Source organism: Pholcus phalangioides, unplaced genomic scaffold, assembly GCF_987345545.1.
Source record: "Pholcus phalangioides strain wild (caught in Gottingen) unplaced genomic scaffold, Ppha-v1.0 ptg000012l_1, whole genome shotgun sequence".
NCBI classification, from domain to species: domain Eukaryota; kingdom Metazoa; phylum Arthropoda; class Arachnida; order Araneae; family Pholcidae; genus Pholcus; species Pholcus phalangioides.
This window is the reverse complement of record NW_028301605.1, coordinates 24,822,272-24,846,193: the sequence shown is the minus strand read 5'-3', so window position 1 is coordinate 24,846,193 and position 23,922 is coordinate 24,822,272. Positions and strand designations below refer to the sequence as shown.

Here is a 23,922-nt window from a genome sequence, read left to right as displayed (position 1 = left end):
GGCGAGATATTGCGCGTAACCGACGAAGTGTTCCGACCGACGCGGAAACTGCTAACGGGAGGAAACACACAACGGAATTATCATATCGACGGATGCGGAAAAATCATCTCAACATTTCGAACAGACGCCGAAGAACGGAAAACCCCGTCAACGGACGAAGACGTCGTGATGTGAAGATACACGTTCTTTGGCCCTGGAAAAAGTCGGAAACGACGCCGCCAACCCGCGACGAGTAATTGCAACACGCATTCGTTTCAACAGTCAATAATTATCGGGATCGACTCGAGCACTAAGAACGACGAGAAAAGTCTTCCGGTTATCCGTTCTACATTCGAATCCCGTTATAGCGAAAACCTCGTTTTAAAGAACACTTTTCTAATCCCCCGCATAAGCTAACGTACGAACAATGTATAAACCCCCTTTTTACGAAATTTCGTTATAACGGGATTCGACTGTAGTTTCACCGTAACCTTTCTCTCTTCTTTTTCGCGATAACATTGGAAAATAATACATGCGCATTTCACGAACAACCTAGTTGCGTCTGCTCGGTAACGTCGCGTCATGTGATAATTATGTGACATCATCGCGATAACTTCAAAGTGTCCGCCCGCGCAAATAAATACGAACCGGAAACACTTACCTGCGATGAAATGATCCCGCGACGAAATAATTGTCCAAAAACACACGCAGAGACGACGTAACGAAGCACAACCGTTATATTAACAAGAGACACTCGCGCACACGTCCTACAGGGATGGACACGGGAAGCGAAATGACCGCGCAATTCGAACCAGACAAAGAACGGGTTATATGATGATAGTGATGATGGCCGTGTCCATTTTTCAAATTACGACGGAGGCCCCGTTGCACCTCTGGCCATTACCAAAGCGTTTCTCAGATGGCAGCACCCACCCGGTGTCCCGTTAATTCACGCCCTTTGTGAGTGTGTTTTTGAACGAGACGAGATGGTAACAACCTCGTCGAGCAAAATCTCTCCCAAAGCGTCTCGAGAACCGTGCTGCCATCTATCGGTGGAATTTGTAGTCGAGTATTTTACACTAGAAAAAAGCAATGTGTTTTGCATTTTGATACGTTTCTTCGACAAGAATTCTTTCGTTTGACGAACTCCCGAAATTTCCCACGAACGCCAAGAGATTTCCCGCGGCGTGGACCTGTTTTTCCCACGAGTTACCATCAATGTTGTTCTCCGAGAAACGCGCGACCTCTAGCGAATGACCGCGTTGTCGGCGCTCCACAACCCCCGTATTGTCGATACCCCGGAGACACCACTCGGTTGCGCTTCGGTTTTCCTAACGCGTTTTGTAGATGGCAGCAGCATCGACACTCGGAAAAACAAGTACCTTTACGACGTGACCTTTGCCGTCAGATTTCACGGTGGTTTTTTCCCGTTTCTCCCAGCGCAAGTCCCGTTTCTTTGTTGGTTTTTTTTCCCCGTTTCTCCTGCGTCAGATCACGATGCGCGCGCGATATTAAAACGACCAGCAAACACCTACGCAACTGCTGGTCACGTGCACGCAACAAGAGGCTTTCGCCCCACAATTCTCTGCTGGTGTCGGAGGGAACAAATATTTCGTATTCGTCGTTGGTTAATTTGATAATCCGCGAGTGATTATCTCACACACACACACTCGTCCGTTTTCTCCCATCGGGAAAGATTATCAACAAACTGCGATGATGCTACCATCTATTGCGCTCGAAACAAACACGAGTTTCTCTTCCGTTCGTTTCTTGTTTCCCAGATGGCAGCATCACCGTCGCAAGACGATCTCTCGTATTTTCGAACCACGGTTTTCTACACGCTTTATGAGACGCTCGTTGGCGCGACGGAAACACGGCGGCGTCGAACCCAACGACCGGTTTTAAGGTCATCCCTGCAATTGGTGACGCTGTCCGTTTTCTGGAGAGACCAATGTTAATTCCCATAGGGAAATCGGATTTTTTCAGCCCTTGCAATTCTTCCACGTGTCGCTAGGGGGCTCTGCGAACGCATCAGACACTACCGTCCCCACGCGTCGATGTCGACCCCAACGCGAATTACCTGTTTTAAGGTCATGCCTGCAAGTGGTGACGTCGTCCGTTTTTCGCACGAACGCATGTTAAATCCCATAGGAAAATCCGATTTTTTCAGCCCTTGTAATTCTTCCACGTGTCGCTAGGGGGCTCTGCAAACGCATCAGAGACGACCGTCCCCACGCGTCGAGGTCGACCCCAACGCGAATTACCTGTTTTAAGGTCATGCGTGCAAGTGGTGACGTAGTCCGTTTTTCGCACGAACGCATGTTAAATCCCATAGGAAAATCCGATTTTTTCAGCCCTTGCAATTCTTCCACGTGTCGCTAGGGGGCTCTGCGAACGCATCAGACACTACCGTCCCCACGCGTCGAGGTCGACCCCAACGCGAATTACCTGTTTTAAGGTCATGCCTGCAAGTGGTGACGTCGTCCGTTTTTCGCACGAACGCATGTTAAATCCCATAGGAAAATCCGATTTTTTCAGCCCTTGCAATTCTTCCACGTGTCGCTAGGGGGCTCTGCGAACGCATCAGACACTACCGTCCCCACGCGTCGAGGTCGACCCCAACGCGAATTACCTGTTTTAAGGTCATGCCTGCAAGTGGTGACGTCGTCCGTTTTTCGCACGAACGCATGTTAAATCCCATAGGAAAATCCGATTTTTTCAGCCCTTGTAATTCTTCCACGTGTCGCTAGGGGGCTCTGCAAACGCATCAGAGACGACCGTCCCCACGCGTCGAGGTCGACCCCAACGCGAATTACCTGTTTTAAGGTCATGCGTGCAAGGGGTGACGTAGTCCGTTTTTCGCACGAACGCATGTTAAATCCCATAGGAAAATCCGATTTTTTCAGCCCTTGCAATTCTTCCACGTGTCGCTAGGGGGCTCTGCGAACGCATCAGACACTACCGTCCCCACGCGTCGAGGTCGACCCCAACGCGAATTACCTGGTTTAAGGTCATGCCTGCAATGTATTTATTGAATCTAACAGCACTTCGTTCGAGAATATCCACGTCATGGGGAGTCCTGAGGCGTTGATGATGCATGATCCCAACATCCATCACGTGACGATCCCGGAAGAGCACGACATGAACATCTCCGGTGACAAGATACCATTTCAACACGAAGAAAGCGTCATAGAACCACCCATCCTCCTTCCAGACAACGGAAGCTCCGGTAAAATCAAGTATCCCGAGTATGTTCAGGTTGACAGAGAGCCTACTCAAGCAGCGACTGTAGGATCCACCACGGAGGTTCCCGGTGTCGTGCCTACTAGAGAAGGTAGAAAGGAACATCATAATGAAGTCAAAAGCACAACTGCTACACCCATTGCCGTGACTGACACCGCAACCGAAACACCCGCGACAGACCCTGCTGTCGTTGATTCTGATGATTTTAAAGCAAGTACAAGTCCAATATCCACGAAAACTACCTCAGTAGACGTCATTACTGAAACTGACCAATGGGATGGCATAATTATCTCAGATACCGACGACATTGCAGTCGGCACAGAGCTGTATGTAACATTCGCCGACAATTCAGTCGAATTAAATCCGATTACTGATACTTATTCTGAAACGTTCAGTCCTACTTTTCAGCCTCCAGAGGTCTCTACCGATAGGGCGATGGAAATAATAACCGAAAACGGGGTTGGTAGTTGCTGTACATGCGAGAACCCTACTGAAACATCCGAGGTAGAATATCCAGCTGTTCAACCCACCGTGTATTCAGTAGCTGAGACTGAGACTTCATCCGGTAAGTCTGATTTAAAGAAGCAAAAAAAGTATTTGTGGAACTGCTGCTGCTACAAAATCTTCTCCTTGCGTCTTTTAACAACTGACATGAAACTGCTTATTCCCAGACTAATGGGCTTCTGGTCTGCCTGATTCTTCTTTATCTAACCTCATTCTAGCTGTCCTTGACTTGCTTCTGCTGCTACTAACGATACTAACAGTCGTGTTCAAATAATATATTTGTTATTAAATAGTTCTCTCGAAGAAATGCGGTGATGGTGTCGCATTTATGCTTTATGTGGGTGATGTCTATAATCTCCTAATTAGTGGTGAAGGTGCTCTTTTTAATTACAGGTTGTTTCAGGAAGGACTCAATGACTTGGAAACAGTGATACACTGAATACAAAGATAACACATGCACATATATAGTTCGTTTAATGAACGGGCCTTAATTTTAAATAAACGGTTTGTGAATTAGTTACAACTTTGGCTAATAGATGGAGTCAGAGTCTTGATATAATGTCCTTCATCACTAAAACGACTGTAATAAATGGTTAGGTTCCCCGGAGGCACCTGAGTCCCCAGGGACGGTGTGCTTATATCACCTAGTGTGACAGCCTGGGTGTCTCTTGGTTCCTATCACTAAAACTACTGTAGTTCCCATCCCTCCCTCCTAGGGGCGGGATGAAAGTGAATGTAGTGAATGAAAGCTGAAATGTAGAATTTAAAACCACTTTCTTGCAATTTCTCTACTGAAATGGGTGCGCATTCCCGAGAGAGAGAAATTGTTCTATCTGATATAGCGTTTGGGGGAGGGGCTCTTCCTTTAAACAATAACTTCCGAATGGCTCTACGAAAAGAATCTGTGAAATAAAATGACTGAGGCGCTAACTATTAGTTAAATTTGCCACCGATTTTACAAGTGAATTTAAAATCCCGGGACTACCCAATAACTTTCTAGCTTTTTATCTGTCACTGTTTCCGGTTATTTCATTTCAAAGTCGGGAAGTCCTTTCTGAAATCCCTCGCAGCATCAGTTATTTCAATAATGCATGCCAGTGTGTTTCTTCCATTATGTGTGTGAAAATAACATTGATTCACAACTCTTTTCATCCCGTCGAAGGGATGAGACGAGCATTACTGATGAGGTCCGTGAGCTCAGTCGGCTAGAACTTTGAGCTAATCGGATGGGAGAGATTGATTCAAATGGAATATTTTCGTACATGTCAAAGATCGCACAAAACTGAAGCATGAAAGTCGTACTAAAATTCATTTTTAATAAATTTTCCAATTTGTAATCTTATTGATTACTCGCACAGAACTATCCTTCAATTTGTACTACGTGTGCTACTTCTTTTTTAGATGCATCTTACTGTACTTCATTACTGACTTTGTACTCCACTTCCTTCACGTATTACCATATTTCCTATTTTCTAGCGTATAATCCTCACATGCAAACTTCTAGTTTTGTTACTTTTATACCAAACGCAGTAAAATCTTTAAGAACGGAAGGGGTTGTTGATCAGTTTTTTTTTTAGCAGAAACGTCAGTTTTTGTAGGCCATCTGTTATCTACAAAAAAAAAGTTATTTTAAAAAAAATTGTTTTTATTCTAATTTCCCAGGATGAAAAGAAAAAGCTGCAGATAACACGCGGAGGGGTTATCCACACTAACTTTATTTTTCTGAACATATTATCCACGGATTACACGCAAGAAAATTATTTCACCGTCATTTCTCTACCTCATTATACTGTATTTACTTTTATCGCTTCCTTCCTGTATTTGATTGTATTCAGCCATTTTGTTCTTCAATTATTCCACTAAAATTAATGTAAACTACACTTAAAAAAAACTGAAAACTATACAGTGGACTCCTATCGAAAAATGATGGAATTACAGTTCATCCCACCAAAAGGTTTCAAGCCAATTTAAAATCTGTTTTCGGGATTTATAAATTCCGTGCTTTAGTGCCTTAATATTTCTTCTTTTTTTTTAATAAATGTAATTTATGACATGCAAACTGTATGGTACTGAAGTGGACAGCTTACTATCAGCATTGGATTTTATAGGGAGTTTTGTGTGTGGACTCTTGGGGGGTGGGGCGCGTTGTAACGGAAGCGCAGATGTTCAACTTTTTAAACTAGGTCCAAGTCTAATTAGCTTTTATATTGACCTCGGATAGGCAAAAACGATCAATTGCAAGAAATTCAACTGATGGGACATTAATAAGACCCCGAATTCATTATGAAACCGATAATAAAATTTCACTTTTGCTGATATGAATTCATATTAAAAATGTCTTGGGGGGAAAAACTATTCCGTGAACTATTTAGTGAACAAATTTTCGTCGTCTTGAAGTTCATTATAACGGGGTTTGACTGTAATAACTTCGATCAAACATTTGACGCTTCAGTTCTTCGCCTACACCTTGAAGATTTAGTTTCCTTATAAGATTTTCGGGTGCGTACCAACGGATTTCGTTCAAGTCGCTGACGACGTCGCAGAAAATTGCATGCGGATTTTTCTTACCCGATTCTCGAGATCTATTTATAATAAATTGCAGATGATTATTGATGAATTGAAATTTCCGAAGTTTATTTTTTAAAATCGATTTTTATTCACGGTTTTACAGATCCTTCTTCACTACCATCTAAAACATTACCTCCTAGAACCGAAACGTTTTCCGAGGCTTATCTTGGGAAAGTTTATTCTCAAAAAGTCGACTCATTCGGACACTGGAACATCCATTTCCAACAACACGTGCCATCTTTAGTGAGATTCAATTACTCGTTGATCGAAGGTGCTAGCATAGGTGTATATGGCCGAAAGAACGGAATCCCTACGCATACCCGATATGACTTCGCTGAGATATTGGACACACGGAAGAAGGACAGTAAGAGGTCAACGCAGGTAATAATAATAATGAAGTCTTATTATTTTTCCTGTTTCAGGAGAGGAAAAACCCCTTGCTATTAGTCTTAAATTCCATTCTTCTTATATTTTCCAGGAATCTTTCATACTGGACTTTGTGCAGTTCTTAGATAAAGGGTCTTGGTATATATCTGTGTATAACGATGGGGATCACCCACAACAAGTGGCCTTCATTCCGAATTTGACTGGTATGATAACGGCAGCAATTTTTCTAGTTTTGAATTAAATTCACTTATTGTGTTACTATTTAGTATCACCAGATCTCTCTCATGTATTTTTTTTTTCCCCTTGTGCAGATCAGGGTAGTTTGGCGTGTCCGTACGATTGCCACGGGCATGGAACTTGTGTTTTAGGAAGGTGCATGTGTGAATCTGATTACGCTGGTGAATCGTGTGCTGATCGTGAGTTGTTTGCATTTATAGATTGTTTAAGATAAAATTAAAATGAGAATTGTTATTTCATGGCTAATTTATGTTCCTTTAGTGTACCACCAATTATGCTTTTTTCAGCCTATAAAGATCAAAGTGTGCCTTTCAAAATCTGAATTTTTTTGTTCTCGTTATTTAAGACTATGGAAAATATTTAAAATTTCAGATAATAATACATCAAGGAAAAAAATTTCGTTGATAGAGCGTAAGAGAATGATGAGTAAATTTGGGGGACATTTTCGTAACTGATGATAAAATTGTAATCATTTGCAAGTAGTTCTTTTACAGATCCAGGATAGATTAATTTGATAATTCAAAAAAAAAATTCAATTTTTACTTCGAATTAAACAAGTTCGACTGTATTTGCAGGATGGTCAATTTATGTCGAGGAACCTGTACTACTTGAAAATGCTCATCACGATGTAATTAAAAAAAAAATTAGGTTCCGCCCCTCCTTTTAGAGGAGGTTTCGGAGCCTTCCCCAAAAAATTCCCAGTCAATTTTTACTTCGAATTAAACAACGCGCTCCTCACAGTTGAAAACCCTTGAGATAAGTTTTTAAATTAATAATTGATTACTGAAATTATTTGAGTGTTTTAATATGTTTCAATGGACTTTTTACTAATTAGATACATTTTTTTTTTCTTCTTTACAGGTGTCTGTCCCGTGTTATGTAGTGGAAGAGGTTTTTACTCCAACGGCGAATGCCTCTGTAATCCAAGTTGGAAAGGCAAAGAATGTCAGTTAAGAGAAGATGAATGCGAGGTGAATGACTGCAATGGTCATGGTGATTGTATCGATGGTTTGTGTCGTTGCTTTGCTGGTTACAAGGGCTTTCACTGTGAGGAAGGTGAGGAAATTTTAATAAAATTCAATTTATACAAAAATTGCCACGTTTTCAAGACAAATAAATTCAATTGGTCGAATGGTCGACGCGTTTCGGCTCTTCAATGGAGAGCTGTCATCAGGACCTCGTGGTCAGAATTCACACGAATCAGTCGTGGAGGGGTGGTGATGATGATGTTCCGTAAAATCCTGCGAACGTCTATGCTTGGGGATATTCACGTCTAGAAATAATCAAGTATCTCCAACGTATTTCTTAGGATACCCAAGAATTAAACGCATTTCCAGCGGTACACACGCTTTCATGGAATTTTTGGGGAGAGGGGGAGATTACATAACCCTCCAGAGCATTTGTATTTTTACTATTTGAAGCCTAAAAGGACGGACACCACTCCACAAAAAATGCAAGTTTTGATATAAGTATGGAAAAGATCATTGTATGTATGGTAATTCTCAAAATAATAAGGTAATTGTATACATTCTAGTGGACTGTTTAGATCCTTCTTGTTCAGAGCACGGAATCTGCGCGAATGGCATGTGCATATGTCGCAAAGGCTGGAAAGGTGCGGACTGCGGGGAACCCGATCTCGATTCTCTTCGTTGTCTACCGGATTGTTCAGAGCATGGGCATTTCGACGTCGAGCATCAGGCTTGCATTTGCGATGACCATTGGACAGGTCCCGACTGCTCGAAAGGTGATCCTCATAATTAAGAAAACTTTTTTTTTTGTCTTTTTCCCGAAGCCTACTCGTGTTAATTATGCACTTATCTCGCACGACATTAAGTTTTTGTTATACAACTAACGTAATCTTTTTCTTCTTATGGCAGAGGTTTGTGATTTGGACTGCGGTTTTCATGGAAGATGCCAGGGAAATATGTGTATCTGCAATCAGGGTTGGTCTGGTTCGAAATGCAATGAAAAATTGTGTGATGCTAGATGTCTCGAGCATGGACAGTGCTCTAACGGAACGTGTTTGTGCATTCAAGGCTGGAATGGGGAGTACTGTACATTAGGTAAATAATATGTTGAATGAATTATAAAATGTTTCTTTATGAAATGAATCTCTCTATTCTCTTCCATTGCAAGTGCCTGATCTGTGAGTCTCATACATATGTGTTCCTCAATGAAACATTTTCTAACCCATGCATTGTTAATTTGCAAAAATGCATGTGTAAAATTTCATCAGTTTTCATCTTCAAAAATTTATAAATATTCAACATCAACTTGACCTGTAAGAATTCATCAATCTTCATCTTTATAAATTCGTCATTATTGAAGATTAACGACATTCGCGCGTCACTCTTTAAAAGCTCATCAGCATTCAACAGTAGAAATCCATCAATATTTACTTGTAGAAATCCATCAAGATTCAAATGTAAAAATTCATCCGTAAATATTAATCTTACCTTCCTTTGTAGGACAAAACTTTTTCAGTGATCCTTTCCTTTCTTGGTCAAGGAAATGTAGAATTCTATGTTGTAAATCGTTTCTATCGACCTCTCCAATGGGTGATATCACTAACTTTGGGAGCATATCATACATTTAAGCCATAAAGACTCTCGAAAATGTTATAAAAGACTGCTAAAAACTTTCTTCGAGATATGTAACGCAATTATGCAATAATGTCTTTTTTGCATCATTTTAATTCATCCAGAGGGTTGTCCGCATAACTGCTTTGGACGAGGAACCTGCATCAAAGTGAATGAAGAGTGGCAGTGCAAGTGCGAAGATGATTGGAGCGGTACAAGTTGCAACATACCGTTGGAAAAGATCTGCGATGATCGTATCGATAACGACAATGGTGAGTACACTTTGTTCTACTTAATGGAGGTAATGGGGTATTACAACTCTGATGACTTTTGCGTGGAGAAACTGCAACACTTATACATGACTAGTAGTGGACTCTTGGTCCTTTCTTGAAAACATTGTTTTTCGAATATTTCTTTTACGTATCTTTTCTAGACGGTTTGGTTGATTGTGCGGATAGCGAATGTTGCAAGTCGAAAGCTTGTGAAGGGAATCCTCTGTGCTACTCGTCACCATCGCCTCTGGACATCCTTCTCCGGAAGCAACCTCCGGCAGTTACTGCGTCATTTTTCCAAAGGATGCAGTTTTTGATCGAAGACGGATCTGTCCAAAGTTATGCTCACAAGAATATATTCAACGACAGGTACATATCTCTCTTAACCTCTTCGCTCTAGAGGTAAACATTATGTGTACATCATTTTTAACGCTTTTAAATGGCTTTTAATGATTATTTTTTTAAGTTAAGGGCTGAGATCGACCCTAATTACTCCTTTCAGACCCGCATCGAATTCACCGGAGGGAAAAAGTTTTTTCTATAGTAAACATACATTTATATAGAGCCCACATATTAACCCTATCCAGAAAAAATTATGAAATTTTAATTTTTTAAGAAATTACAGCTATGTCCATTGAGATGGACACTGGATCTCAACGGTTGCAAAACTCGTGCAATCTTGTTTCGGTGTCGAAGTCTAAAATACTGTAAAATATATACTTGAAACCACAATGTAGATTCAAAAATAGTCATTTCTGAATGCGGGCTTCGTGCATTTTCATGTCGAGCGCCCCCTATCATTTAATAATGATTCGGCAAAGATATTGGCACCGATGGAACCCCCCTCGGGTGGCCGAATCAGACCTGCGGGTGGGAGGTAAGTTGTGCGCCGCTGCTCTATGGCATTAAAATTGTAATATGCTCGTGTCATTCAACATAAACTGTCGTGTTAAATATTTTTAGTAAGTCGCCTAGATGTCAAGCTCAAGGACCCCCCCCCCCCCAAACTTCTTCAAGAACCCCAAGGGGCCGATATCATCTAATTATGTATTACTAACTATAAATGAAAGTGTGAGATATTAGCGTTCAACACTGTAAGGAGGTTTTGTTTCTTTCTTATGAATGACAGTGATGTGTTCATTTAGCTTAACAGTGATCTTAGCCATGTGTTTTTCAACTGCAATTTTTTACTATACGCTCTTTTGTAATGGAAAAATGCTTTTGTGTTTTTTTTAACGCTTCCTTCAGCATGTTTTGGAATCTGTTTAATGCAAGGTATGTGTGATTAATACTAAGAACTTTCACAATATTTATCTTATTCCCCCACTATATGTTCAACATAGCCTTATTTCTAATTTACAACGTACAAGACAAGACCCGGGCTCTGTCCCTTGAGGGATATAAGCCCTTTAAATTTACAACGTACAGTCGAACATGATTTAAATAATGGAATAGACAGATACTTGTATTTTTTTTTTGTTATATCATCAAGGAAATAGTTGAATCACTTGGTGGTTCCCAACCTATGATATTCGTACACCTAGGGATGCGTGATGGATTATTTGGCAATGGTGGAAAAAAAAAACAAATAAAGCCACAAAAGAAATGCAAAACATTAGTTATAGCGGGTTGCATTAATTATACATCAAAGTACGCAAGCTTCTTACGCATGACTAGAAAAACGCGCACTTATGTTTTTCTAGGGGTGTGCGAACATTATTCCTACTTAATTCTTAGGGGTAAGCAAACTTCTCATGCATTTTTAGGACAAGCCTTCTAATTCTTCTAAAGCCTCCCGCACGGTTTCTACACATTTCTAGGGGTAAAATAATGACACTTGTGCTCGTCATGTTATGTACGGTGAGCGCTCCTGGCGTATTTCTGCAAGGGTTAAGCTAGACTTGTCCGCATGTCTAGGAGTGAGCAAGCAATTTACACATTTTTCGGTATACGCACGAGTCGCAAGGTAATCCGCTTCCCGCAAGGGACAGAGCGGGGGCCATGTTTGGTGTTATAGGTATACGCACGCATTCTACGCATTTCTAAGAGGATAAAGAAATTTCTTATGCATTTCGTGGGAATAAGCAAGTTTCTTACACATTTCAAGCGGTACCCAATCCTCATCCGCATGTCTAAAAACATGCATTTCTTGGGGTAAGAAAACTTTCATTTGTTAGGATAACACACCTTCTAAGCACTTTTACGTTAGCATATCTCTTGAGCATTCCTAGAGAGGTCCGTTAAATCTCCTACACATTGAAGCATGAAAGGTTATATATCATTTCCTAGGCTCTGTATAATCATAACTATTCCCACAGAAACCTAAAAATTTGCTTACACTCCCATGGTCCCGTCGAAAACCGACATTATTTCGGGTGGTCGTTGTATTGATATAGAAACAGAGTAGTCGTTATGTGAAAACATATGGTCGCTGTAACGTGCTTCGAATGGGTAATTGCTAAATTAGGGTCTTACTGCAGTTATGAAAATGTTCGTTAATGAATTTGTTTTGCTGTGTGTTTAATGGAAAAACAAATATTCTCTTCACAGCCGTGCAGCAGTCATACGTGGCTGTGTCGTGAGCACAGTTGGGAATGGATTGAAAGGTGTACGAGTCGGAGTTGCATCTGATCATCGTTATGGGTTCACAATTACTCGGGACACTGGATGGTGAGTGATTTTTGCAAACCCAATACTTCGACTTATTATTTTTTTTTTTGCCAAGAGTTTCAGCCATTACAAACAATATAGCATTTTGGCATAACAAATGGCTATTTTCCCTAATTTACTCACGCAGGTTTGATTTAATGGTCAACGGTGGAGGTGCTGTAACTTTGCAGTTCCAGAGGGAACCATTCAAGCTCCACGAAAGAACAGTTGTAGTCCCGTGGAACGAAATAGTCGTAGTTGAAAAGATAACCATGAAGGTTAAGGAAGATACGTTGCCGGATTATAGATCCAACCTGTGTACGGATCACGATTACGACAACATGAGGCCAGTCGTATTAGCCACATGGAAGCATGGCTTTCAAGGCGGATGTCCCGAGAAAAGCTCCATTCTAGCTGAATCTCAAGTACGTACGAGTAGTGGTTATCTTGTATACATCAAACAAGTGTAAGTGATTTTCTTGAAATGTCATGAAATATGAATTTTTGTGACAATCGTATTTGTTTTCCACATCCTCAGGTCGTTCAAGAGAGTTTATCGATACCCGGTACTAATCTACACCTGGTTTACCACAGCAGTCGAATGGGTGGTTATCTCTCGACAATTCAATTGAGGCTGACACCAGATGACATACCAGCAAGTCTGCGATTCATACACCTTCGTATCACCATCGAAGGAATATTGTTCGACAAAACTTTCGAAGCTTCTGCTGCCATAAAGTTCACCTACTCGTGGGATAGACGGAATGTCTACAGGCAAAAAGTTTATGGAGCTGCTACAGCAACTGGTATTTTATAATCGGAATCAGTTAAATAAAAAAAGTAACAGTAATTTTTGATTTTTTACATTCCGACTCAATGTAATCGTATTTATTTTCAGTTCATGTCGGTTATGAATACGGCACGTGTCCCCATATCATCTGGGAAGTTCAGACCACTGAAGTCAGTGGCCATGACATGAGTATATCAGAAATCGGTGGTTGGAATTTAGATATACATCATCGGTACAACTTTCATGAAGGTAAATTATATTGTACAAAAAAAATTTCTGAATTTTTGCATTACAAATTTATTTGCATGTAAGAATAGTGGGCGATGCTGATTTCGCGTTGCTGGATATTCATGAAACGTATATTCCAGAGCTGGACTAATCTATTACCCGACAAGCCCGGGGCATGTAAAAATTTTGACTCCTGTATTTCCTTTTACCACATGCCCGACGCGGGCATGTAAAAGAAAGTTTAAACACTAGTTTGTTTTTTTTTAAATTATATTTTAATGATGAAAGTGTTCCTAGGTATTGTTACACCGGCTCGTAGTCCAGCTCTGATAGTTGTGATAGTTTCTCTGAATACTTATGTTTGAGTGTCGATGTACGTTAATTCTTGGATTTTGATTAATATTGCTTCATGCAGGGATACTTCAGAAAGGAGATGGCACGAACATGTACCTGAAGAACAAACCTAAAGTTCTCGCCACTGTCATGGGTGACGGCCACCAGAGACCTGTCCACTGTCACCAGTGTAATGGCATCGGGAAAACTCAGAGGCTTCTGGCGCCCGTAGCTTTGGCTTCGTCACCTGATGGGAGCTTGTACATCGGTGATTTCAATTTGATTAGACGTCTTATGCCTGATGGTCACGTCATGACTGTTGTGGAACTGAGGTAAAAAAAGATTATATGTTTAGTTTATCAGTTTAATTTTGCTGACACTACTCCGGCCTATGTAGCGCCCGTTGTGGTGGAGGGATTTCACTGAAACTTTGTACATACATTATTTAGATTATGGGTAAAAGGTAACTGCAATAAAAAAAGCCACAATTTCCACCTTGGTGGTCAAAAATTGCACTATTTTTGGTATGTTTCTTTTCCCCCAGTCCATATATCTTATATACCAAATTTCATCAAAATACCTCCATCAGTACGTCTGAGTAGTGCCACTTTATTTATAACCACCCTGTGTTTTTCATGGTGAACAGGCATCAGTAGATATTTCGTACGATTTTTAGTCCGCTGGAAACCGCAGTGTTTATGTAGTTTTTAGTTCTTCTGCCACCTAAGAGATATAGACTGTCAAGCCAGCATAACAGCTTTCTTAGATATGAAATGCGGCAGTTCGCGCTACGTGCGTAAAGTTCCATCAGTGCACTTGTACAAAATGTAACATCTTATTTTAAGGTTTCGGATGATGGCTGACAATGGTGGCCGGCGTCACGTCTTAATTGCACCAATCAAAATTAAAGCTAAATGTCAAATTATGAATATAGAAATATATGTCAGCTAGGGGGTTATTTAAGAACCAATTTTTTTGTGTTTCCTTAAAATTTGGCGTATATAACATAGAAACAATATATGATGATAACAATCTGATGTTTTTCTTCTAGCGCTGCGCAAGTAGCGTACAGATACCATTTAACAGTGCATCCAACTGACAGCAAACTATACATATCTGACCCGGAAAAACATCAGATATTCAAAGCAGTTGAATACGCGGACATAACAGACGTAAAAAACAACCTAGAGGTGGTTGTGGGCAGCGGCAGGAAATGTCTTCCAGGAGACAAGATGCTCTGTGGAGATGGAAGAAAAGCTAGAGATGCAAAATTGGCGTATCCCAAAGGTACAGTTTGTACCCTGTTCAAACACATGTCCCCGGTAGATGCTTGCCAATTTTGGTAAATCATTAATGCATTTCTTCATTCCCAGGTTTGGCCATTTCTGCCTATGGGGAAATGTACATAGCTGATGGAACGAACATCAGAATGGTCGATCGAAATGGCGTGATTCACACTATAATTGGTGACCACTATCACAAGAGCCATTGGAAACCATTTCCATGTGGGAGAACTGTATCACTATCTCAGGTCAGTAGTTTTGCCCTGCTTATTTTATGAAGTGTGCACAGAATACAATTTATTTTGTCGAAGTCAATATGGATTGGTTAAAAATATTCTTATATTTATGTTTTTATTTCCGGATGCCATTTTAGGTCAATCTCAGATGGCCCACAGAACTAGCCATCAATCCACTGGATGATTCCCTTCACATCTTGGATGACCATATTATCCTAAGGCTAACTCCAGACAAACGGCTGAAGGTGATCGCTGGTAGACCCCTCCAATGTCCAATCTTGGCCTCCAGCAGCGAGAAATCCGATATCGCCACTGAAGCTTACTTGGAATCACCTCAGAGTATATCATTTTCTCCCAAGGGTGAACTCTACATCGCCGAGAGCGATTCCCAAATGGTGAACAGGGTGCGAGTCGTGAGCAGCGATGGCAGGATATCGACTTACGCCGGTGCCGAGTCCAAATGCAGCTGTCTGGATGTCAACTGCAAATGTTTTGACGAGGAACGTGTACTTGCCGCAACGTCACTGTTGAGTACTATATCGTCGATAGCCATTACGCCGGATGGTTACTTGCATATATGTGACCAGGGTAATCTCAGGATACGGTCCGTAGTTGCATCTCTGCCCGAAGCCAATGAGCTCGGAGAGTTCCACATTTATTCTTCCGAGACTCAAGAGATCTACATCTTCAACCGTCATGGTCAGCACGTCTCTACGAAGAACATACTGACCGGGAGAACTATGTACCTGTTCTCGTACAATGTCAACACCAGTCTCGGCAAACTGAGCACCGTCACTGACGAAGCTGGGAATAAGATATACATACTTAGGGACTACAGCAATCAGGTGAATACGATCGAGAATACCCAAGGTGGAAAATGCCATCTGGAGATGTCTAGGATGCACATGTTGCAAGGGTTCACTACTCCGGATAATTTCAAGACCTCCTTCGAATATCTCGGTAGTACGGGTCTGCTTCGTGGGAAGATGGACAGTGCCAGGAAAGCTGTCGTCTACAGCTACGATGCGTATGGTAGGCTCACGCAGGCCGTGACTCCTACTGGGGAAGTCATCAAGCTCAACTACAATCTCAGCATGAAAGGCGCGTCTGTTACTGTTACGAGAGACGATGAGGAGTCGATGTCGTTGCTTATCAGAGGATTAGACGTCACATCGAGATCAGGTGAGAAACGTCATGATAGTGTGTGTCAATTCTCATTTAATATGTGAGTTACATACAATGTGTTTAGGGAGCGTGTAAAAAGCTGTGAAATCAAAAATTTCATTCATCGATATCTCGACGAATTTTGGTCCTATACAGGTAAAAATCTTTGTATAGTCGACAGAGACTAAAGCTCTACAGGGCATAAGTTTTTCCTGATTTGTGGCCGTATAAAATTTTTGATGACCCCCCCCCCCCCTCATTCTAACGCAAATTTTAGTGCATCTGAGGATTTTCGGCGAACTCAGAACCAAATTTCTCAAGCTTATCAATGGCAATCATTTCTATTCTTTCTCCTCTAAAGAGTTTGACGTGGAATTTACGTGAACGTGCTTTGCTGTTGAAACCATTTTACAAACACTGTGATTCCGCACAGAGACAGAGCACAACATACAAAAATGTTTGGTCTTTAAAAGGTATTGGAAAATTCTCTCCATCCCATCACTAACCCTGACAGTGGCAATCTCTCAAACTTGATCTGCTTCGTTTCGGTCACCCCGATATATCTCGGGTTCTTACCATTGTTTTATTTCCAATGTGGCAGTTGAAATGCGGATCAGGAAAATTTTAAAAACCGCTTAGAGAGTTAAGATGCTCCAAAGTCTCGTAATTTCCTGATGGATAGTTAAAGGCGTTATAGTGAAATAATTTACGATAAGAATCAGATTGCTTTGATCACTGTTCATTATGATGAGCTTGGTTGACCGAGACAGCTCAGAACGCACTAACTGTAAGGTTGGTGAAACAATCGTTGATCACCAACAATCAATTGGTGAAACAACATTCACCAATCTAACATTGATTAGTGAATATTGTCATTAAGTGTGCTGAAATACTCACGAATTGCAGTAACGTACGTTACGTTTTTTTTTCCTGTGACCAGTAATGTATGTCACCAATATTGAAGCTAATGCACCGGGGACCACAAAAGTGAAACACATTCGTGTAGAAGCAAATCAACGCATTATTAAATGCGCTTTTAATCTTTACAGGTAACGTTCAGAATCGTATCACTCAGTACCAAGATGGCAGCTTGATTCTTGCCTTGGATAATGCCGAAACCATCGAGATAGAAACGGTTCCTAGCCCAGTGATATCAGATCAAAGCCAAGTTCTTGGAGAGATTTTCCCAGTTCCAGCCAAAATGAAAACCAGTTTAAGTGACGACAATGTCCACAGGTTCGAATGGAAGTATTACCTGAGAAGGGAAGGTAAAGGCAAAAATCGGCAAATAACTCAAGTTGGCCGCAAGATGAAGGTGCATTTACTTGAAAAATAAGCGTATCTTCATATTTAATGTGTGATTAGTTAATTTTTTGGATGTTTTATATACACATATTCATTTTTTTTCCCTCTTTCGACAGGTGAATGGAGAAATTTTGGCTGCAGTGGAGTTTGACCGTGAACGTTATAGTGAAATAATTTACGATAAGAATCAGATTGCTTTGATCACTGTTCATTATGATGAGCTTGGTCGACCGATAGAGTGGCAGTCGAGTCAGAATATAACCCCCGTGAACCTGAAATACGATAAATTCGGGCGCTTGGAGCGCTGGAGCAGGGGTTCTCTGTCAGAAACTTACTCGTTCGACATCAATGGCAGATTGGCTGATGTGCGGTACGCTGATAACAGTGGCATCATGTACAAGTACGAAGATGGACCCACTGTTTTGGTACGTCATTCGCGAATTTTTCGTTTACATGAGGTTCATTTCTGATAAGTGATTTAGATTTCTTTCTTTCATGAGTCGCGTAGGAAGTCGCCATATTGGTTAACTTAGACACGGTATGTATGTCCCTCAAAGAAAGAGGTAGATATCACGTGATCCAAAAACGCTCATTGGCCCGGGCAGCGCCGGGTTTTATAGCTAACAGAAGATAAAATTACGTGCTTGCTGTATCTAGCCTTTCGATGATGGATTAAATCAAGTGCTTCCTAAAGCTGACCTTTAGAAGATTGCGTGTGCTATTTAAATCTATCCTCCGGATGATGGCTAGAGCTGCGTGCTTGATGAATCGATAAGATGGCTAAAGTTGCCTGCTCATTAAATCTAGCCGGCTGAAGGTGGCTAAATTTGCATGCTTGCCAAATATAGCTTACGTAAAATGATGGCTAAATGTACATGCCTACTATCTTCAACCTATAGAAGATTGTTGTAGTTGCTCACTGGAAATAGCGGAATTTGTATGCTCACTAAATGCTTCACCACAGATGATTGGCAAAATTTCGTACTTGCTGAATGTACAGCCTACATATGATTGGTAAATTTGCATTCTCACTAAATCTAGCCAACAAAACATGATCTATGGCCGGGATTGCAACGAATGATGAATTGTGAAAATACCCCAGAGTTACATGATTGAAATTTCGCTCGTAAACATCTGAACTAAGACCATGCAAGTGAGACAATGTAAGCCCCCTTGATCATCGACGATAATAAGTCGTTCTATATTTTAACACTTTTTGTTGAGTTTTTATTTATGTTTTTATTAGTTTGTTACTCTGACATTTAAGATTCTTTTCTCTCGTCCTTTCCATAGCCTACAGAAGTCATACTGCCAAGTGGAAGCCGTTATATTCTACAATACGATTCGGTTGGCAGTCTGCAGAATATCATCATGCCCAATGGTCACAAACACGAAATCGCAATGCAGATATCGTTCGGGTTCTTCAAACAACTCTACCTCTCTCCAGGAGTGAGGTATCCTTATGTGGTTCATTACAATGACTTGGGTCAGATGCTTGCCAAGTACCTACCGAAAAACCGAGGTAGAGTCTTGTACAAGTATAACAGGGCCGGTCTCCTACAGACGAAGTTCTGCGGCAATGAAAGGACCGATTTCCACTATTACGACCAACGGTCTCTCATGAAGAACATGGTCAAGGTGGTACCGATGCTTGAGATCAAGATAGATTACAGGTATCAAGGATCGCTCGTCAAAGAGGAGAGATATCGATTCAGTAGTAGGAGCGGGATGGACGGAGCTAGGTTCAAGTACGTTTATGATGGACGACTCTCATCGGCCGTCGTCGAAATAAACGGCAAAGGGTCTACCGAAATGAAATTCAAGTATAACACAGAAACCGGTATCTTGGAGCAAGTTCAGCACTTCATCATCCATCGGCCGAAGATGAACAGTCTGTTCATCCAAGACGAGATGAGACAGTATTCGAAGACCATCGGTCTCGACACTTACGGACGGTTCATCGTCTTGGCAGTGACCCTTTGGAACAAGGTGATATACTCTCTGAATCTCCAGTACGACAATCGCAACAGGGTCAAGCAGATGCACATGAAAGTCGGCAGAGACACGGCGACGAAAATATTCAACTACACCTACACACTAGACGGATTTCTGGAAGAGGTCTACAGTAACGCAAAGTCTTGGAAATACACGTACGACATCAATGGTAACATGAACAGCTTCAACGAAGGCCGGAGACAGATATCTCTCAGATACGACAATGGTGACCGTCTCACCGGAGTGGATGGTACCGACGTCTACAATGTAGACTACAGGGGGTTCATCATCCAGAGGGGTGACGAGAAGTTTACCTTCAATCCTGATGGTCAACTTATCCATTCCTTCCAGATCCATCAGTATGAAGTCTACTATTTCTACGACCATAGAAACAGACTCATCAGCCGTAAGGACCACAGGGGCAACATCACTCAATACTTTTATGCCGATGCGTTGCATCCAAACCGCTTGACTCACATGCATTACCCAAAAGACGAGGTCACATTCATCTATATTTATGACTGCAACGGGCATCTGATGTATATCCAGCAAGGCGGGGTGAAATATTACGTTGCGAGTGACCATCTGGGTACACCGATAGCCATCTTCAACGCTGAAGGTACTCTGGTCAAAGAAATGTACAAGTCTCCATTCGGCGAGGCCATATATGACAGTAATCCTGATTTCTACATACCCGTGGACTTTCAGGGTGGCATAAAGGATCCCTTGACGCAACTGATTCTGTTTGACGGCAGACCGTACGATCCTCGAGGGGGCCAATGGCTCACTCCAGACTTGGATTCTCTACCCTATTTGATGAAATCGCCATACAACTTTCATCTGCATCGATTTCATAGGAATGACCCTGTGAATGAATACAAGGAGGAGGACAACCATTTTACAGGTGAGTGTTTTCGTAATTAAAGAATAATCAAGTGAAAGTTTTTTTTTGTGTGTGTGCGTGCGCGTTTGTTTGTAACTTCATCTCATGGCATTTGTTATGAACGCAAGCCATTTTCTTGATCGGCATCGAGTATAAGATATTTGAAGCAGTTTCAGCTTCTAGGTTTATCACCTCTAAACTTAGTCATGGGTGTCTTTCCAAACAAATTGGCGTACTTCTGCTCATAGATTAGTGTGACGTTCCCCAAATTGTGGCTGATTGAAAGCACTGGAACACTGACAAGGGGATGTTGTGGAAGTGGTGGGTAACACATATGAGTCTGGATTTGCTTGATAAGAAGATGGCGAATTTGGCACTGTTTTTTTTTCTATGGGGAAGAGGGGTGTGGTAGGATGAAAAAGTTTGGATAACTCAACTAAAAATTAGAATTGGAATCTACATAGATCATGCAATTTTTATTGTACAAGACGTTTGTTACTGAATATAGGAAACCCAAGGGTGTATGATTACTGAATGAAGGGAGTTATAGGTGTGAGATTACTGAAGCAAGGGAAGTCATGGGTGAGTTGTATAACTACTGAAGCAAAGGTAGACATAGATGGGGCGTATAACTACTGAAGTGAGGAAGCAACGGGTGTATATAAAACACATTAGGCTACAACCAACATCTTGACATTATATATATATTGGATGGGACCATTCAAAAGTGTTCTTCATTTTAGTATATGTGCTTAGCTGAAGTTTAGAAAAACTGCTTTTATAATGGATGTAGAAATTTCATCACCACAATCCTAGATATAATCTAATTTATTGCCACCAAATTGGCATGTGTACCTAATGCACTGCGTCCTAAAATTTCGTTTCTTTCGCTTTTTATAGATTTGGAGGATTGGTTAGCTGCCATTGGGTTCGACGCGAAGAAGATGCTCCATGCACCTCCTCTAACCAACCACCAGTCAAGACTTCCCGTACTGAGCAACTACTACCCAGTCATTTCTGGCATGGGGTGTGTGGTCGATGTCATCGCGGGTGAGTTCCAACATATCTCGACAGTTCCAAAGACGGAAGTGAAAAGCAACGTACTGAGGAGCATCAACTCACGAATCACAACAATCCAGTCGGTTCTAGGTGATGGCATACTGCTATCGCACAACGGTGGTAAAGCTCTCGTCAGTGCCGTGAGTGACAGCTCTACGATCCTAAAAGACGTCGTCGTAGCCGTTTTGAACGACACCAGCATGCTGGATCTCCATTTCTCCAGCAGCGGACAGGACCACTTCTATTTCGTGCAGGAAGACGGCAGCCTATCCCAACGCAACTGGGACCAGCTGCAGAGACTAGGGGCGATGTTCAACGTCACCATGCACAATATCGATCCCAGCGAAGGTGGTCCCGGCGGACAAGTCGAGATCAAAATCCAGAGTCCCAGCATGTTGCTCAATATAAGATACGGCACCCAGACATCCGAGGAATATCAGCGCATCGTACGTTCCGCTAGGCGGAAGGCCATCGAGGAGGCCTGGCAGCACGAGAGGGACCTCCTGAAGAGCGGCCACAGGGGCCTGTACGACTGGTCCACCGGCGAAAAGGAGGAGATCATGTCCAGCGGGTCGATACCGAAGTATCACGGTGCTTACATCTATAATGTCGAGGACTTCCCCGAATTGGCGGACGATCCTCTGAACATTATCCTCAAGAAAGAAAGTTCCAGAAAAAGACGTAATAGGCCTCGCAAACCGAAATAAATTATTATGGTCACGAGTGTGCGTGCGCGAAAACAAGAAAAACACAGTGAGCTATACTGAAATGGTGTACAGTTTCTATACCGAGTACTTCTGATATCCCAACTCATGGTTGGTTGATCCCATGTGATTCTGACCCATGTTGGGTCGAACTCTAAACAAAAAAAAACATGAAAATATCGTGTACAGCTCTATATATATATATATATATAACATAACTCTTAAACCGAATTCTGCACATCGACTTCCAGACTTCTTTGCTTTATATATACATGTATGAAAATAAATCATATATATATATATATATTATCACAATTTTTGGAAATTATCGTTTTATTTCGGATAAAATTGTTGCACATTTTAACGTTTGGAATGATATATTACGAGAAGAGGGGGGATGATCACACACATGGCACGCGCGAACCGGTTTTTGTAATAATGATGATGGCAATTTTCGTTGTGTGTATTTCTGATCTCAAAGTTGCCACAGGCATTTTTCCTCCACCCCCCCCCCCCCCATTTTCTGTCACACACGTCATTTCTTTTTTCCAAGCTTGTAAAGATAGTGCACAATCAGATGTATGAATTTATATTTGAGGAGCAAAATGTGTATGTTAAGTAAATAAATGAAAACAAAAAAAAATCTGTATATTAAAATTTTTAACTAATATTTATCTACGCGGTGTTGAGTTTTATTTCTGTGATGACTCTCTCTCTCTACATTCATACGGCAGCATGCAGCTCACGTGAGAGCTGTGATGCTCCTGTGGCGCCACGCTGAAAGTGCCAAATAACGATCGTCATTGGTCGTTGTGGTTCTTCGACGACCTTGTCCAGGTGTTCTCGATATTCATCCAGTGTTCTGAAACTGTTTCCACAAATGCAGACGACACCAGGCGTAGCATCAAGCTCTGTAGCCACCTGCACTTGTGATTGCCCTGCCTCCAATCTACCGACGATTCCCCATATCATTCCGTCGTCCATACGTTTATGGCTACTCCTTTTACCTGATCTATATATGTATAATTGATTTTCTATGTGTATGTTCTCTATACAAATCTACAATTTTAGATGGATCGTCACCAAAGTTCGCATATATACCAAATGGGCCCCGACTTGAACTACATTACTTAGGCTACTTTAAAATTTCGTCAGAGCAGGGCAAATGCCCCAAAGGGACAAAAAACTGTCGGGCAACAATGGTTTTTGGGCCTCAACAATCACTCTTTCCGAACGTTTACTTTGGTTATCGTGATTCCCTAGCAATGTGTTTCATATATGCCTTTACAACGGTTTGACACTTCTTAAATGCTGCCAGTATATGTATAATAGTTTATCGCTTTATAATGGTTTGCCACTTTTTCAATAGTCGTTAGAATCATCATCAGCATCACTTTGAGAGTCTGGCAAAGGATTATCCCCATAGAAATCAGTGTTAAAATTGCCGATTTTACTGTATAAACGAGGAAATTTAGTGGGGGTTTCCTGCCACTTATCAATAATTTTGAAAATTGTAGTGAATTC

The 23,922-nt window shown here is 41.4% G+C and overlaps 1 protein-coding gene across 2 annotated transcripts; it reads left to right on the top strand.

Moving 5' to 3' along the window:
- Nucleotides 1-3,012: 3,012 nt before the first annotated feature.
- On the top strand, nucleotides 3,013-23,072 carry LOC149079901 (teneurin-m-like). Of its 2 annotated transcripts, XM_089240401.1 has the most exons (22): nucleotides 3,013-3,787; nucleotides 6,398-6,675; nucleotides 6,773-6,884; nucleotides 6,993-7,097; nucleotides 7,780-7,974; nucleotides 8,453-8,662; nucleotides 8,796-8,981; nucleotides 9,623-9,769; nucleotides 9,931-10,138; nucleotides 11,018-11,044; nucleotides 12,320-12,439; nucleotides 12,567-12,843; nucleotides 12,957-13,224; nucleotides 13,317-13,457; nucleotides 13,852-14,101; nucleotides 14,821-15,056; nucleotides 15,143-15,300; nucleotides 15,426-16,470; nucleotides 17,502-17,767; nucleotides 17,874-18,182; nucleotides 19,051-20,656; nucleotides 21,536-23,072. In XM_089240401.1, the coding sequence occupies exons 1-22, from the start codon at nucleotides 3,049-3,051 to the stop codon at nucleotides 22,399-22,401; spliced, it is 7,749 nt and encodes a 2,582-aa protein (XP_089096527.1). In that variant the 5' UTR covers nucleotides 3,013-3,048; the 3' UTR covers nucleotides 22,402-23,072. The 2 variants fall into 2 exon arrangements, with proteins under 2 accessions (XP_089096527.1, XP_089096528.1); XM_089240402.1 differs by lacking the exon at nucleotides 11,018-11,044.
- The last annotated feature ends 850 nt before the right edge of the window (nucleotides 23,073-23,922 follow it).

Excerpts from the sequence above, each read along its gene's own strand:
- LOC149079901 (XM_089240401.1), top strand. The coding sequence starts at position 3,049 with ATGGGGAGTCCTGAGGCGTTGATGATGCATGATCCCAACATCCATCAC. Across the intron at positions 3,788-6,397 it reads TGAGACTGAGACTTCATCCG|ATCCTTCTTCACTACCATCT; the intron begins GTAAGTCTGATT and ends ACGGTTTTACAG. Across the intron at positions 11,045-12,319 it reads TGGAATCTGTTTAATGCAAG|CCGTGCAGCAGTCATACGTG; the intron begins GTATGTGTGATT and ends TTCTCTTCACAG.